At 37.2% G+C, this 14,647-nt stretch overlaps 1 protein-coding gene across 1 annotated transcript in view; it reads right to left on the bottom strand.

Annotated features, from left to right (window-relative positions):
* NUP210L (nucleoporin 210 like) overlaps positions 1-14,647 on the bottom strand; it is a 106,049-nt gene that overhangs the window by 29,363 nt on the left and 62,039 nt on the right. Inside the window, 1 exon segment of the mRNA XM_087442798.1 lies at positions 2,501-2,693. Coding sequence (XP_087298924.1) covers positions 2,501-2,693 — 193 coding nt within the window.

Genomic DNA, 14,647 nt, shown 5'->3' with positions numbered 1-14,647 from the left:
TTAGAGCAATTCAAACTCCTTAAACTAGTATTTGAAGCCTTCCACAATCTGACCCTGCTTTACCCATTCATTCTTTTTTATTTCTTTCTTTTTTTAAATTTAACACAAATCTGCAACTTAGGTCAATTCTCATTTTATCCTTAACACATGATGATCATGACTAAATCTGTGAAGCATTTTCTCATGATGCTACATCCATTCATTCACTCATTCAATAAAGATTTATTGAGGCCCTGTTATATGCCAGGTAATTAGGATACAGAGATAAAGAAGCAGAAAACACAATCCTTGCCTTCAAAGAAACCCACTGCTTCGTACGGTGACTAAGAGGTAAACCAACCACTGCAATACAGTGTGGCAAGTGCTATTATAGAATTATCCACAGAGCACATATATCCAGAGTATATAAGAGCACAAAGAAGGAATATTTTCCTTAGATTGAGAATATAGAGGGACAGAAAACTCCCAGATCACTAGAGGAAGATTTTAGCCCAGTGAAGATGCAAGAAAAGAGAACATATAACATACGCAAAGGAAAGAGGTATGACAAGCCTGGTCATGGTTACGGATCTAAAGTTGTTGAGTGTGAGAAAAATGTAGGGTATATGTGGGTAGTAATAAGAGCTGAAGCCAAAGAAGTAGGCAGGGGTTGGTATGCTAAGCTGCAACATATGAATTTTATCCTGGAAGACACAGGGAGTCCCTGAAGACAATATGGTGACAGTATAGTCAGTTGTTAAGAGTATAGGCTTTGATGTCAGAGAGCTTGCTGCTTCATCTATTTACTGCTGTAATCTCAGGGCCTAAAACTGTAGCTAGAATATAGTAAGAACTCAATAAGTGTTAATGAGTGAGTAAACTAACATAATAGGGATAATAATGTTAGTCTCTCACGGTTGTTATGCGGATTACATGAGAAAATGTATATAAAGTATTTAATGCAGCGCCTGGAATGTCATAAGAGCTCAGTAAATAATGGCCAAAAAATAATTTTAAGAGATTCAGATTTGTATTTTAGAAAGATCATTCTGGACAGTAGTCTGGAGGATGGATTAGAGAGTAGCAGAGACACAATGAGATCAGTTAGACGGCTACTGTGGTAATGCAGGATAGAGGTAATGAGGACATTAGTGATGGAGTTAGAGAGGAAGAGATGAAACCAAAAAATATTTAGAAGATAATATTGATGGTATTTGGTGATTGATTGGTATAGGGTATAAGGAGCTTCTCTTTCTTTTCCACTTTTTACACTAACTGTATCACACTATTGGTATTAGAGTGTTACAGTACAATACACATATTAGTATTATGTTGTCATATTCTCTAGCTAAGCTCTTAAACTTGCTCTGAGTGTAAGCTCCCTGTGGGTAAGGAAAGAGTTAAATCTTAGTTCTCCTTCTTTCTCCTTCTCCAGTGTTTCTTATCTCATTGAATGGTTATACCATCCATCCAAATGCTCATGCCAGAAACCTAAAACCACCTTTTGGACCACTTTCTTCTGCACCTTTGGGATTGATCTGTGGTAGACTGTTATATTAATGGCCTGCGCGAATCATGTGTGCTGGTATCCATGCCCTTGAGTAGTCCTCACCCACCTTGACTGGTTTTGGCTGGTGACTTGCTTTGGTGAATGGGACATCAGCAAATGTGATACAAGCAGAGGCTTGATGAGCGACTGCACATGAGGGCTTGTTGCCCTCTTAGAACCTCATCTAGTGCCTCTTGCCCCCTCTCTAAGTTAGTCTTACTTGCCTTATTAGGCTCATTCTTTCTATTTTCTCTTTCTGCCATCTCTTCAGGTCTCAGTGTAAATATTACTTTCTCAGGGTAGCCTTCTCTGTTCTAAACTAGGTTAGCTTCTCCTGTTATAAGCTCTTAAAGCACCCCATATTTGCCCTTCAAAACACCTAAAATAATTGTAATGTTTAGAGTCTGGGCTCCCCAACTAGATTGTAAGTCTATGAGGGCAGAGGCTGTGCTTGTCTCACTTACCATCATACCTCCAAGTGCCTAGCAATCAATATGTTGAAAATTAATTTTATTATGTTCTTGTGAGAAATGTTGGACCCTAGGAACTAGCTTTTTTTTTTTTTTTTTTGGTGAGGAAGATTAGCCCTGAGCTAACATCCAATGCCAATCCTCCTCTTTTTTATTGAGGAAGATTGGCCCTGGGCTAACACCCGTGCCCATCTTCCTCCACTTTATATGGGAGGCCACCATAGCATGGCTTGACCAGCAGTGCATCAGGCTGCCCCTGGGATCCGAATGCCGGGCTGCCTGCCGAAGTGGAGTGCGTGATCTTAACTGCTTCGCTACAGGGCCGGCCCCGACCTAGCTTTGCAAACAAGGAAATCTACCTTTACATTTTCTAAAAGATATAAAGATCAAAGATAAAAGGTGAGAAGAGGTAAAATCTGAAATAAACCATTACACATAAGGAAATTCTTAATCCAGAATCATTTAGCAGGTAAATGAAAGGATTCGTAAATTTTCACAATACCATGTAGCCGGGTTTGCCCACTGCCATCATCCTTTGCTACCATCTTCACCGAATTATAATTTTCAAAATGAGCTAGTGTTTCATTTGAGGATTTCCATTCTAGCATTAGGGAACTGAAATTATCAAACTTTCTCCTGTGTTCATCAAACACTGCCAATTCCAGGACTGTGTCCCTCAGCCTTGATACAGGAATCTGCATTAAAATAAAAAGAAAGAAAAGAAAAGAAATAAACAATAGCTTAAGAGACGGTAAGATACCCCTGAAGCTAAGGACCATGTTTTCTCCCAGTCTTTTTTCTTTAACAATTTTCAAACTGCAGATATATTGAAAGAATAGTACAACAAATACCTATACATACTTCGTCTGGATTCACCATTTGCTTTCTATATCTCTCCCTCTACTTTTCCACCCTCTGTGTGTATGTCTTTTTTTTTTTTTGCCAAATGATGTAGGCATCATTGTCACTTTACCCTTAAATATTTCAGCATGCATTTCCTAAGAATGAGAACATTCTTCTAAGTAACAAAAACAATATTATCACACATGAGACTATAAACATTAACTCAATGTCATCTAATATACAGTCAATATTTCAATTTCCCCAGATTTCCCCCAAAATATATTTTATACTTGTTTTTTATTTTTGATCTAGAGTTGATTTTGATATATGTATGTTCTTGGACAGGATGACCAGTCTGACTCAACATCATAAAAATTTCAGTTGTTCTAAGTTTATATATAAGTTTAACATAATCCCAACAAAAATACCTGGAATTTAAGGAAATCTATGTCCAATCATCAGCTGCCCACAAAGCTAACCAAGTAGAGACTTTAGTGGCCACAAAGGACAAAGCATACAGACATTACAGAACTAGATCAGGAAAGTCATTAAACAAACATCACTGCAATAACAACAACAAACAGTAACAACTACAAAACCTAATGAAGGGAAGAATCTGATTTCAGAGTCACTACATTATGTTATTTAAAATGTCAAGTTTTTGGGGGCCGGCCCAGTGGTGTAGCCATTAAGTGTGTGCGCTCTGCTTTGGCGGCCTGGGGTTCGCAGGTTCGGATCCCGGGCGTGCACCACAGCACCACTTGTCAATCCATGCTGTGGCAGCGTTCCATATAAAGTAGAGGAAGATGGGCATGGATGTTAGCCCAGGGCCAATCTTCCTCAGCAAAAAGAGGAAGATTGGCATCAGATGTTAGCTCAGGGCTAATTTTCCTCACACACACACAAAAAAAGTCAAGTTTTCAACAAAAAATTATAAGAAATGCAAAGAGGGGCAGGCCCCGTGGCTTAGCGGTTAAGTGCGCACGCTCCGCTACTGGCGGCCTGGTTCGGATCCCGGGCACGCACCGATGCACCGCTTCTCCGGCCATGCTGAGGCCACGTCCCACATACAGCAACTAGCAGGATGTGCAACTATGACATACAACTATCTACTGGGGCTTTGGGGAAAAAAAAGGAGGAGGATTGGCAATAGATGTTAGCTTAGAGACAGTCTTCCTCAGCAAAAAGAGGAGGATTAGCATGGATGTTAGCTCAGGGCTGATCTTTCTCACACACACACACACACACACAAAAAGCAAAGAAACAAGAAAGTATAGCCTATACATGGGAAAAAAGCAGTCAATAGAATGTCCCTGAGGACGCCCAGACATTGAACTTACTAGAAAAAGACTTTTAATCAAATATTTTCTTCAAAGAACTAAAGAAATCCATGTTTAAAGAACTAAAGAAAAGCAAGAAAATGATGTCCCATCATATAGAGAATATCAATAAAGTGACAGAAATTATAAGAAAGAACCAAAAAGAAATTCTGAAATTGAAAAGTATAATAATTGAAATGAAAAATTCACCAGAAGAACTCATCAGCAGATCTGAACAGGCGGAAGAAAGAGAACTTGAAGATAGGTCAATCGAGATTATTTAGTCTGATGAACAGAAAGAAAAAAGAATGAAGAAAAATGAACAGCACCAGAGACCCATGGGACACCACCTAGTGTTTCAATGTGCAAAATGGGAGTCCTAGAAGGAGAGGAGAAAGAGAAAAAGAGGAAGAAAGAAGATTTGAAGAAATAATGGCTGAAAACTTGTCAAATTTGACGAAAAACATTAATCTAAACATCCAAGAAGCTCAAATAACTCCAGGTAGAAAAAATTCAAAGAAATTTGCCTCTAGACACAACACAATCAAACTGTCCAAAGTGAAAGACAAAGACAGAATCACAAAATCAGAAAGAGAGACGGGGGGACCGGCCCAGTGGCGCAAGTGGTTAAGTGTGCATGCTCTGCTGTGGAGGCCTGGGGTTCGTCGGTTTGGATCCTGGGCAAGCCCCGACGCACTGCTTGGCAAGTCATGCTGTGGTGGCATCTCATATAAAGCGGAGGAAGATGGGCACAGATGTTAGCCCAGGGCCAGTCTTCCTCAGCAAAAAAAGAGCAGGATTGGCAGATGTTAGCACAGGACTGATCTCCTCACACACACACACACACACACACAAACTATAAACACTTCAATTTGGTCACAGACTCACAATACAAAACATAATAGTTTTTAACAACAAAAACATAGAAGGGGAAGAGTAAAAGGATGGAACCTTCTTAGGCTAATGGAGATAAGAGGCTATCAGAAAAGGACTATTTCATCTATGAGATCTTTTATACAAACCTCATGGTAACCACTAAACCAAAAATCAGAGCAGAGTCACAAATCATAAATACTGAGAAAACCACCAAGCTGAAATGGTAGCCAGAAATACAAGGGAAAAGAAACAATGGAAACATAGAACAACTGTAAAACAAAAGATAAAATGGTAGCCTTTTTATTTATTTTTTTGTTTATTGTGGTAACATTAGTTTATAACATTGTATAAATTTCAGGTGTACATCATTATACTTCTATTTCTGCATGGATTACATCATGTTCTCATGTTCACCACCGAAATACTAATTGCAATCCATCACCACACACATGTGCCTAATTATCCCTTTCGTCCTCCTCCCTCCCCGACTTCCCCTCTGGTAACCACCAGTCCAAGCTCTGTCTCTGTGTGTTTGTTTGTTGTTGTTATTATCTACTACTTAATGAGTGAGATCATACAGTATTTGACCTTCTCCCTCTGACTTATTTCACTTTGCATAATACCCTCGATGTCCATCCATGTTGTCACAAATGGCCAGATTTCATCATTTCTTATGGCTGAGTAGTATTCCATTGTGTATATATACCACATCTTCTTTATCCATTCGTCCCTTGATGGGCACTTAGGTTGCTTCCAAGTCTTGGCTATTGTGAATAACGCTGCAATGAACACAGGAGTGCATGTATCTTTATGCATTGGTGTTTTCACATTCTTTGGATAAATACCCAGCAGTGGAATAGCTGGATCATATGGTAGTTCTATCCTTAATTTTTTGAGGAATCTCCATACTGTTTTCCATAGTGGCTGTGCCAGTTTGCACTCCCACCAGCAGTGTATGAGAGTTCCCTTCTCTCCACACTCTCTCCAACACTTGTTGTTTCCTGTCTTGTTAATTATAGCCGTTCTGATGGGCGTGAGGTTATATCTCATTGTAGTTTTGATTTGCATAAAATAGTAGTATTAAGCTCTCATATATCAATAATCACTCTGAATGCAAAAGGATTGAATCCTCCAATCAAAAGACACAGAGTGGCTGGATGGATTAAAAAACAAGACCCAACAATATGCTGCCTCCAGGAAACACATCTCAGCTCTAAAAACAAACTTAGGCTCAGAGTGAAGGGATGGAAGATGATACTCCAAGAAAATGGCAAGTAAAAGAAAGCAGGTGTAGCCATACTTATGTCAGACAAAGCAGACTTCAAGATAAAAAACATAAGAGACAAATATGGGCATTATATAATGATAAAAGGGACATTCTACCAAGAAGACATAATGCTTATTAATATATATGCACCTAACACAGGAGCACCAAAGTATATAAAGTAACTATTAACAGACCTAAAGGGAGACATTGAAAGCAACACAGTAATAGTAGGGGACCTTAACACTCCACTTACATCAATGGATAGACCATCCAGACAGAAAGTCAACAAGGAAGTAGTGGCCTTAAATGAAACACTAGACCAGACGGACTATAATAGATATATATATAGAATATTCCATCCAAAAATGGCAGAATACACATTCTTCTCAAGTGCACATGGAACATTCTCAAAGATAGACCATATGCTGGGAAACAAAGCAAGCCTCAATAAATTTAATAAGACTGAAATCATATCAAGCATCTTTTCTGACCACATGCTATGAAACTAGAAATCAACTATGAGAAAAAAGCTGAGGGAGTCACAAATATGTGGAAACTAAACAACTTGCCACTAAATAACTATTGGATCAATGAAGAAATCAAAGGAGAAATCCAAAAGTACCTATAGACAAATGAAAATGAAAACACAACCTACCAAAAACTTATGTGATGCAGCAAAAGTGGCACTAAGAGGGAAATTTATAGATATCAGGCCTTCCTCAACAAACAAGAAAAGTCTCAAAAGCTTACCATATACCTAAAATAACTGGAAAAAGAACAAAAATAGCCCAAAGTCAGTAGAAGGAAGGAAATAATAAAAATCAGAGCAGAAATAAACGAAATAGAGACTAAAAAAAACAATAGAAAGGATCAATGAAACTAAGAGCTGGTTCTTTCAGAAGATAAACAAAATTGACAAACCTCTAGCCAGGCTCACTAAGAAAAAAAGAGAGAAGACTCAAATAAATAAAATCAGAAATGAAAGAGGAGAAATTACAACAGACACCACAGAAATACAAAAGATTTTAAAAGAATACTATGAAAGCTATATGCCAACAAACTGGATAACCTAGAAGAAATGGATAAATTCTTAGAATCATACAACCTTCCCAACCTGAATAAAGAAGAAATAGAGAATCTGAATAGACCAATCACAAGGAAAGAGATTGAAACAGTAATCAAAAATCTCCCAAAAAGCAAAAAGCCAGGACCAGACAGCTTCCCCGGTGAATTCTACCAAACATTCAAAGAAGATTTAATACCTATCCTTCTTAAACTCTTCCAAAAGATTGGAGTGGAAGCTTCCTAACTCATTCTATGAGGCCAACATTACCCTGAGACCAAAACCAGACAAGGATAACACAAAAAAAGAAAATTATAAGCCAATATCACTGATGAACATAGATGGAAAAATCCTCAACAAAATATTAGCAAATCAATTACAACAATATATTAAAAGGATCATACACCACGATGAAGTGGGATTTATTTGAGGGGTGCAGGGATGGTTCAACATCCACAAATCAATGTGATAAACTACATTAACAAAATGAAGAATAAAAATCACATGATCATTTTAATAGATGCAGAGAAGGCATTTGACAAGATCCAACATCCATTTATGACAAAAACTCTCAATAAAATGGGTATATTTTTTGGAAGGAAAGTACCTCAACATAATAAAAGCCATATATGACAAACCCACCTCCCACATCATACTCAACAGAGAAAAACTGAAATCCATTCCTCTAAGAAGAGGAACAGGACAGGGATGCCCACTCTTGCCACTCTTATTCAGAGCAATTAGACAAGAAAAAGAAATAAAAGGAATCTAAATAGGAAATGAAGAAGTGAAACTATCACTATTTGCAGATGATATGATTCTATATTAGAAAACCCTAAAGAATCCACCAAAAAACTACTAGAAATAATCAACAAGTACAGTAAAGATGCAGGATACAAAATCAACATACAAAAATCAGTTGCATCTCTATACACTAATAACGAACTAGTAGAAAGTGAAGTCAAGCATAAAATCCCATTTACAATTGCAATAAAAAGAATAAAATACCTAGGAATAAATTTAACCAAGGAGGTGAAAGACCTCCTATACACTGAAAACTACAAGACATTATTGAAAGAAATTAAAGAAGATATAAAGAAATGGAAACATATTCCAAGCTCATGGATTGGAAGAATAAACAGAGTTAAAATGTCCCTATTACATAAAGCAATCTACAAATTCAATGCAATCCCAATCAGAATGCCAAGGACATTCTTCACAGAAATAGAACAAAGAATTCTAAAATTTATATGGAACAACAAAAGACCCTGAATAGCCAAAACAACCCTGAGAAAAAAGAACAAAGTTGGAAGTACCACATTCCCTAAATTCAAATTATACTACAAACCTATAGTAATCAAAACAGCATGGTACTGGCAGAAAAACAGACACACAGATCAATGGAACAGAAGTGAGAGCCCAGAAATAAAACCACACATCTATGGATAGCTAATCTTTGACAAAGGAGCCAAAAACATACAATGGAGAAAGGAAAGTCTCTTCAATAAGTGGTTTTGGGAAAACTGGACAGCCACGTGCAAAAGAATGAAAGTAGACCATTATCTTACACCATACACAAAAATTAACTCAAAATGGATTAAAGATTTGAATGTAAGACCTGAAACTATAAAACTCTTAGAAGAAAATATAGGCAGTATGCTTTCCTTGACATCGGTCTTAGAAGCATCTTTTCAAATACCATGTCTACTCAGGCAAGGGAAACAAAAGAAAAAATAAACAAAAGGGACTAAATCAGACTAAAGAGCTTCTGCAAGGCAAAGGAAACCATGAACAAAAGGAAAAGATAACCCTGAAACCGGGAGAAAATATTTGCAAATCCAAATTAACCCAACAAGGGGTTAATCTCCAAAACAAATAAAGAACTCATACAACTCAACAATAAAAAAACAAACAACCCGATCAAAAAATGGGCAAAGGATATGAACAGACATTTTTCCAAAGGAGATGTATACAGATGGCCAATAGGCACATGAAAAGATGTTCAATATCACTAATCATCAGGGAAATGCAAATCAAAACTACATTGAAATATTACCTTATACCTGTTAGAATAGCTATAATCACCAAGATAAAAAATAACAAATGTTGGAGAGGATGTGAAGAAAAAGGAACCCTCATACACTGCTGGTGGGAATGCAAACTGGTGCAGCCACTATGGAAAACAGTATGGAGATTTCTCAAAAAATTAAAAATAGAAATACCATACTACCCAGCTATCCCACTACTGGATATTTATCCAAAGAACTTGAAAGCAACAATTCAAAGAGACTTATGCACCCCCGTGTTCACCGCAGCATTATTCACAGTAGCCAAGATGTGGAAGCAACCCAAGTGTCCATTGACTGATGAATGGATAAAGAAGATGTGGGGGTCCAGCCCGGTAGCATAGTGGTTAAGTTTGCGCACTCTGCTTTGGCAGTGCGGGGTTCACAGGTTTGGATCCCAGGTGCAGACCTACGCACTGCTTATCAAGCCATGCTGCGGCAGGCGTCCCACATATAAAGTAGGGGAGGGTGGGCACAAATGTTAGCCCAGGGCCAGTCTTCCTCAGCAAAAAGAGGAGGATGGGTAACAGATGTTAGCTCACGGCTAATCTTCCTCTACAAGGAAAAAAGAAAGTTGGCTACAATTGGTGCTGGCCCAGTGGCGTAGTGGTTAAGTTCACATGCTCCGCTTCGGCGGCCTGGGGTTCGTGGGTTCAGATCCTGGGTGAGGACCTACACACTGCTCATCAAGCCATGCTGTGTGGCAGGCATCCCACATATAAAGTAGAGGAAGATGGGCATGGATGTTAGCCCAGGGCCAATCTTCCTCAGCAAAAAGAGGAGGATTGGCAACAGATGATAGCACGGGGCTAATCTTCTGCACACATACACAAAAAAGAAGATGTGGTATATACATACAATGGAAAACTACTCAGCCATTAAAAAAGACGAAATTGTCCCATTTGTAACAACATGGTTGGATCTTGAGGGTATTATGTTAAGTGAAATAAGCCAGACAGAGAAAGACAAACACGATATGATTTCACTTATATGTGGAAGATAAACACACACATGGACAAAGAGAACAGATTAGTGGTTACCAGAGGGGAAGGGGGTTGGGGGGTGGGCATAAGGGGTAAAGGGGCACATATATATGGTGACAGACAAATAATAATGTACACCTGAAATTTAACAATGTTATAGACTATTATGACCTCAATAAAAGATAATAATAATAAAAAAGCTTTTGCACAGCAAAGGAAACCATCAACAAAACAAAAAGGCAACCCACCAACTGGGAGAAAATACATGCAAATCACATATCTGACCAGGAGTTAATTTCCACAATATATAAAGGACTCATATAACTCAACAACAAAAAATGAATAACCTGATCAAAAAATGGGCAGAGGATATGAACAGACATTTTTCCAAAGACATAGAGATAGCCAACAGGCACCTGAAAAGATGGTCAATGTTACTAATTATTAAGGAAATGCAAGTCAAAACTACAATGAAGTATCACCTCACACTTGTCAGAAGGGCTATAATTAACAAGACAAGAAATAACAAGTGTTGGAGAGGATGTGGAGGAAAGAGAACTCTCATACACTGCTGGTGGGAATGCAAACTGGTGCAGCCACTATGGAAAACAATATGGAGATTTCTCAATAAATTAAAAATAGAAATACCATATGATCCAGCTATTCCACTGCTGGGCATTTATCCAAAGAACATGAAATCAACAACTCAAAGAGATTATGCATCCCTATGTTCACTGCAGTATTATTCACAGTAACTAAGATGTGGAAGCAACCTAAGTGCCTACCAACAGATGAATGGATAAAGAAGATGTGGTACATATATAATATATATACTCAGCCATAAAAAAGACAAAATTGTGCCGTTTGTGACAACATGGACGGACCTTGAAGGTATTATGCTAAGTAAAATAAGTCAGACAGAGAAAGACAAATACCAAATGATTTCATTCATATGTGGAAAATAAACACATAGATAAGGAGAATAGATTAGTGGTTTCCAGGGGGGTAGGGGGAGTGGGGAGGGTGAAAGGAGTAAAGGTGTACATATGTATAGTGACTGATAAAAACTAGACTATTGGTGATGAACATGATGCAGTCCATACAGAAAGTGAAATATAATAAGGCACACCTGAAATATACACAATGTTGTAAGCCAATATGACCACAATAAAAAAAAGGCATATGATAAATAGCAAAATGGTAGATGTAAATGCAGCCTTATTGGTAATTACATGAAATGTAAATAGATTACACACTCCAATCAAAAGGCAGAGATTAGCAGAATGGATAAAAAAAATATGATTCAACTATATGCTGTCTACAAGACACACACTTTAATTAATTAATTAATTTTTTCAATACACACACTTTAGATTCAAAAAGACAAATGGATTCAAAGTACAGGATGAAAAAAAAAAGTTATGCTATACAAACGGTAACCAAAAGAGAGCTAGAGTGCTTATACAAATATCAGACAAAATAGACTAAGACAAAAATTGTTACTAGAGACAAAGAAGGACATTTTATAATAATAAAAGGATGTTGTATAATGAAGAAGTTGGCTGGGTTTTGTCCTCAGTTCCTGAGAAGTAACCCCTAAACCCTTGGAATTTCCTGAGTGATAGAACTGTATCTATTATTCATGGTGGGCCCCTTGGATCACACCTGAGTTTATACTAATAAGATGGCTCAGGATAGGGGCTGGACAGGCCCGAAAAACCAACCAAGTGATTAGAGGGACAGGGTTTTGAACCAGGTGATATCAACCCAACCTCTAGGGAGGAAAGGGAGCTGGAAATTGAGTTCAACCATAAGGTTGATGATTTAATCAATCATGTTTGTGTAATGAATCTCCTATAAAAATTCTGGACACCAATACTCAGTGGAGCTTCCTGGTTGGTGAACACATCAATGTATTCCCTCTGATGTGTTCTCACCCAAACCCAATTCCATAAGTAGAGGGCACAGAAGCTCCACATTTGGGACCTCTCCCTATGTGTCTCTTCATTTTGCTGGTCCTGATTTGTATCCGTTATAATAAACCTGTAACTGTGAGTCATTCTAACAAATTACTGAACCTGAAGTGGTTGTGGGAGTCCCCCAATTTGCAGCCAGTTGGTCAGAAGTGTGGGAGGCCTGTGGACCTCTGAACTTGTAGCTGGCATCTGAAGTGAGGGCAGTCTTGTTGGGGACGGTGCCCTTAAAACTATGGAGTCTGAGCTAACTCCAGGTAGTTAGTGTCAGAATTGCATCGTGGTATTGCAAAAGGTCAATCTATCAAAAAGATATAACAATTATAAATGCAGATGCACCTAACAACATAGCTCCAAAATACATGAAGCAAAACTGATAGAACTGAAGGGAGAAATAGACAATTCAACAATAGTTGGAGACTTCAATACTCCACTTCCAAAAATGATAGAACAACTAGAGAGAAGATCAACAAGGAAAGAGAAGACTTGGATAACACTATAAACCAACTAGATCTAACAGACATCTACAAAACACCTCATCCAAAACCAGCAGAATATACTCTTCTCAAGTGCACACAGAACAGCTTCCAAGATAGACCATGTGTTCAACCACAAAACAAGTCTAAATAAATTTTATAAATAAAATATATTTACAAAAAATCTATGTATAAATTCAAAAAGGTTTAAATCATAAAGTATATTCTCCAACCAAAGAAATCAATAACAGAAAGAAATTTGGGATATTCACAAATGTGTGGAAATTAAACAACACACTGCTAAATAAGCAATGAGTCAAAGAAGAAATCACAAAATAAATTAGAAAATATTTTGAGACAAATAAACACAAAACACAACATACCAAAACTTATGGGATTTAGTGAAAGCAGTGCTTCTAGAGGGAAATTTATAGCTGTAAACATCAATACTAAAAAAGAAGAAAGATCTCAAATCAATAACCTAAATGTCTCTCTTAAGAAACTAGAAAAAATGAGGAAACTAAACTTAAACCAAGCAGAAGGAAGGAAATAATAAAGATTAGAGCAAAAATAAATGAAATAGAAAATAGAAAAACAATAGAGAAAATCAACCAAACCAAAAGATGATTCTTTGCAAAGATCAACAAAATTGACAAACTTTTAGGAACAACCTACAACAAAAGAGAGAAGAGACAATTTAGTAAAATCAGGAATGAAAGGGAGGACATTAGTACCATCCTTACATAAATAAAAAGGATTATAAGGGATTACTACAAACAATTGTATATATACAAATTAGATAACCTAGATGAAATGGAAAAATTCCTCAAAATATACAAACGACTAAAACTGATACAGGAAGAAATAAAAAAATCTAACGAGACCTACAACAAGTAAAGAGATTGAATCAGTAACTAAAGAAACAACACAAATGTTCCCATAAAGGAAATCCCAGGCCCAGATGGCTTCATGGGTGAATTCTACCAAATGTTTAAAGAATAATGAATGCTGATCCTTCACAAACTCTTCCAAAAAGCAGAAGAGGAGTGAATACTTCCCAACTCATTCTATGAGGCCAGCATTACTCTGATACCAAACCAAAGACAGTATAAGAAGATAAAACTACAGACAAAAATCTTTTATGAATATAGATGCAAAAATCCTCAAGAAAATACTGGCCAACCGACTCCAGGAGTACATAAAAAGGTTTATGCATGATGACCAAGTAGGATTTATCCCAGAAATTCAAGGTTGATTCAAAACATGAAAATCAATCAATGTAATATACCATATCAACAGAATAAAGGAAAAAAATCATGATCGTCTCAACAGATGCAGAAAGAACATTTAACAAAATGCAACACTCTTTTGTGATAAAAACCTTCTACAAACTAGAAAGGAACTTCCTCAACTTATAAAGGACAACTATGAAAAACCCACAGCCAATATCATACTTAATGGTTTTGGATTGGAAGATTTCCCCCCAAGATTAGGAATAAGACAAGGATGTCTATCCTTGCCACTTCTATTGAACATGGTACTGGAGGCTCTAGCCAGGGCAACTAGGCAAGAAGATAAAATAAAGGCATCCAGATTGAAAAGGAAGAAGTATAACTATCTCTATTTTCAGATGACATGATCTTGTGTATAGAAAATAAGAAATCCACTAAAAAATGATTAGAACTAATAAATTCAGCAATGCTGCAGGATACAAGATCAGTACGCAACAATCAGCTGTATATATATACACTAGCATAAACAATCTGATAATGAAATTAAGAAA

Source organism: Ceratotherium simum, chromosome 2 (genome assembly GCF_057802395.1).
Source record: "Ceratotherium simum simum isolate JZ-2026a chromosome 2, ASM5780239v1, whole genome shotgun sequence".
In the NCBI taxonomy this organism is placed as follows: domain Eukaryota; kingdom Metazoa; phylum Chordata; class Mammalia; order Perissodactyla; family Rhinocerotidae; genus Ceratotherium; species Ceratotherium simum.
The sequence above is the reverse complement of the archived record's forward strand: the minus strand, read 5'-3'. Positions and strand labels throughout refer to the sequence as shown.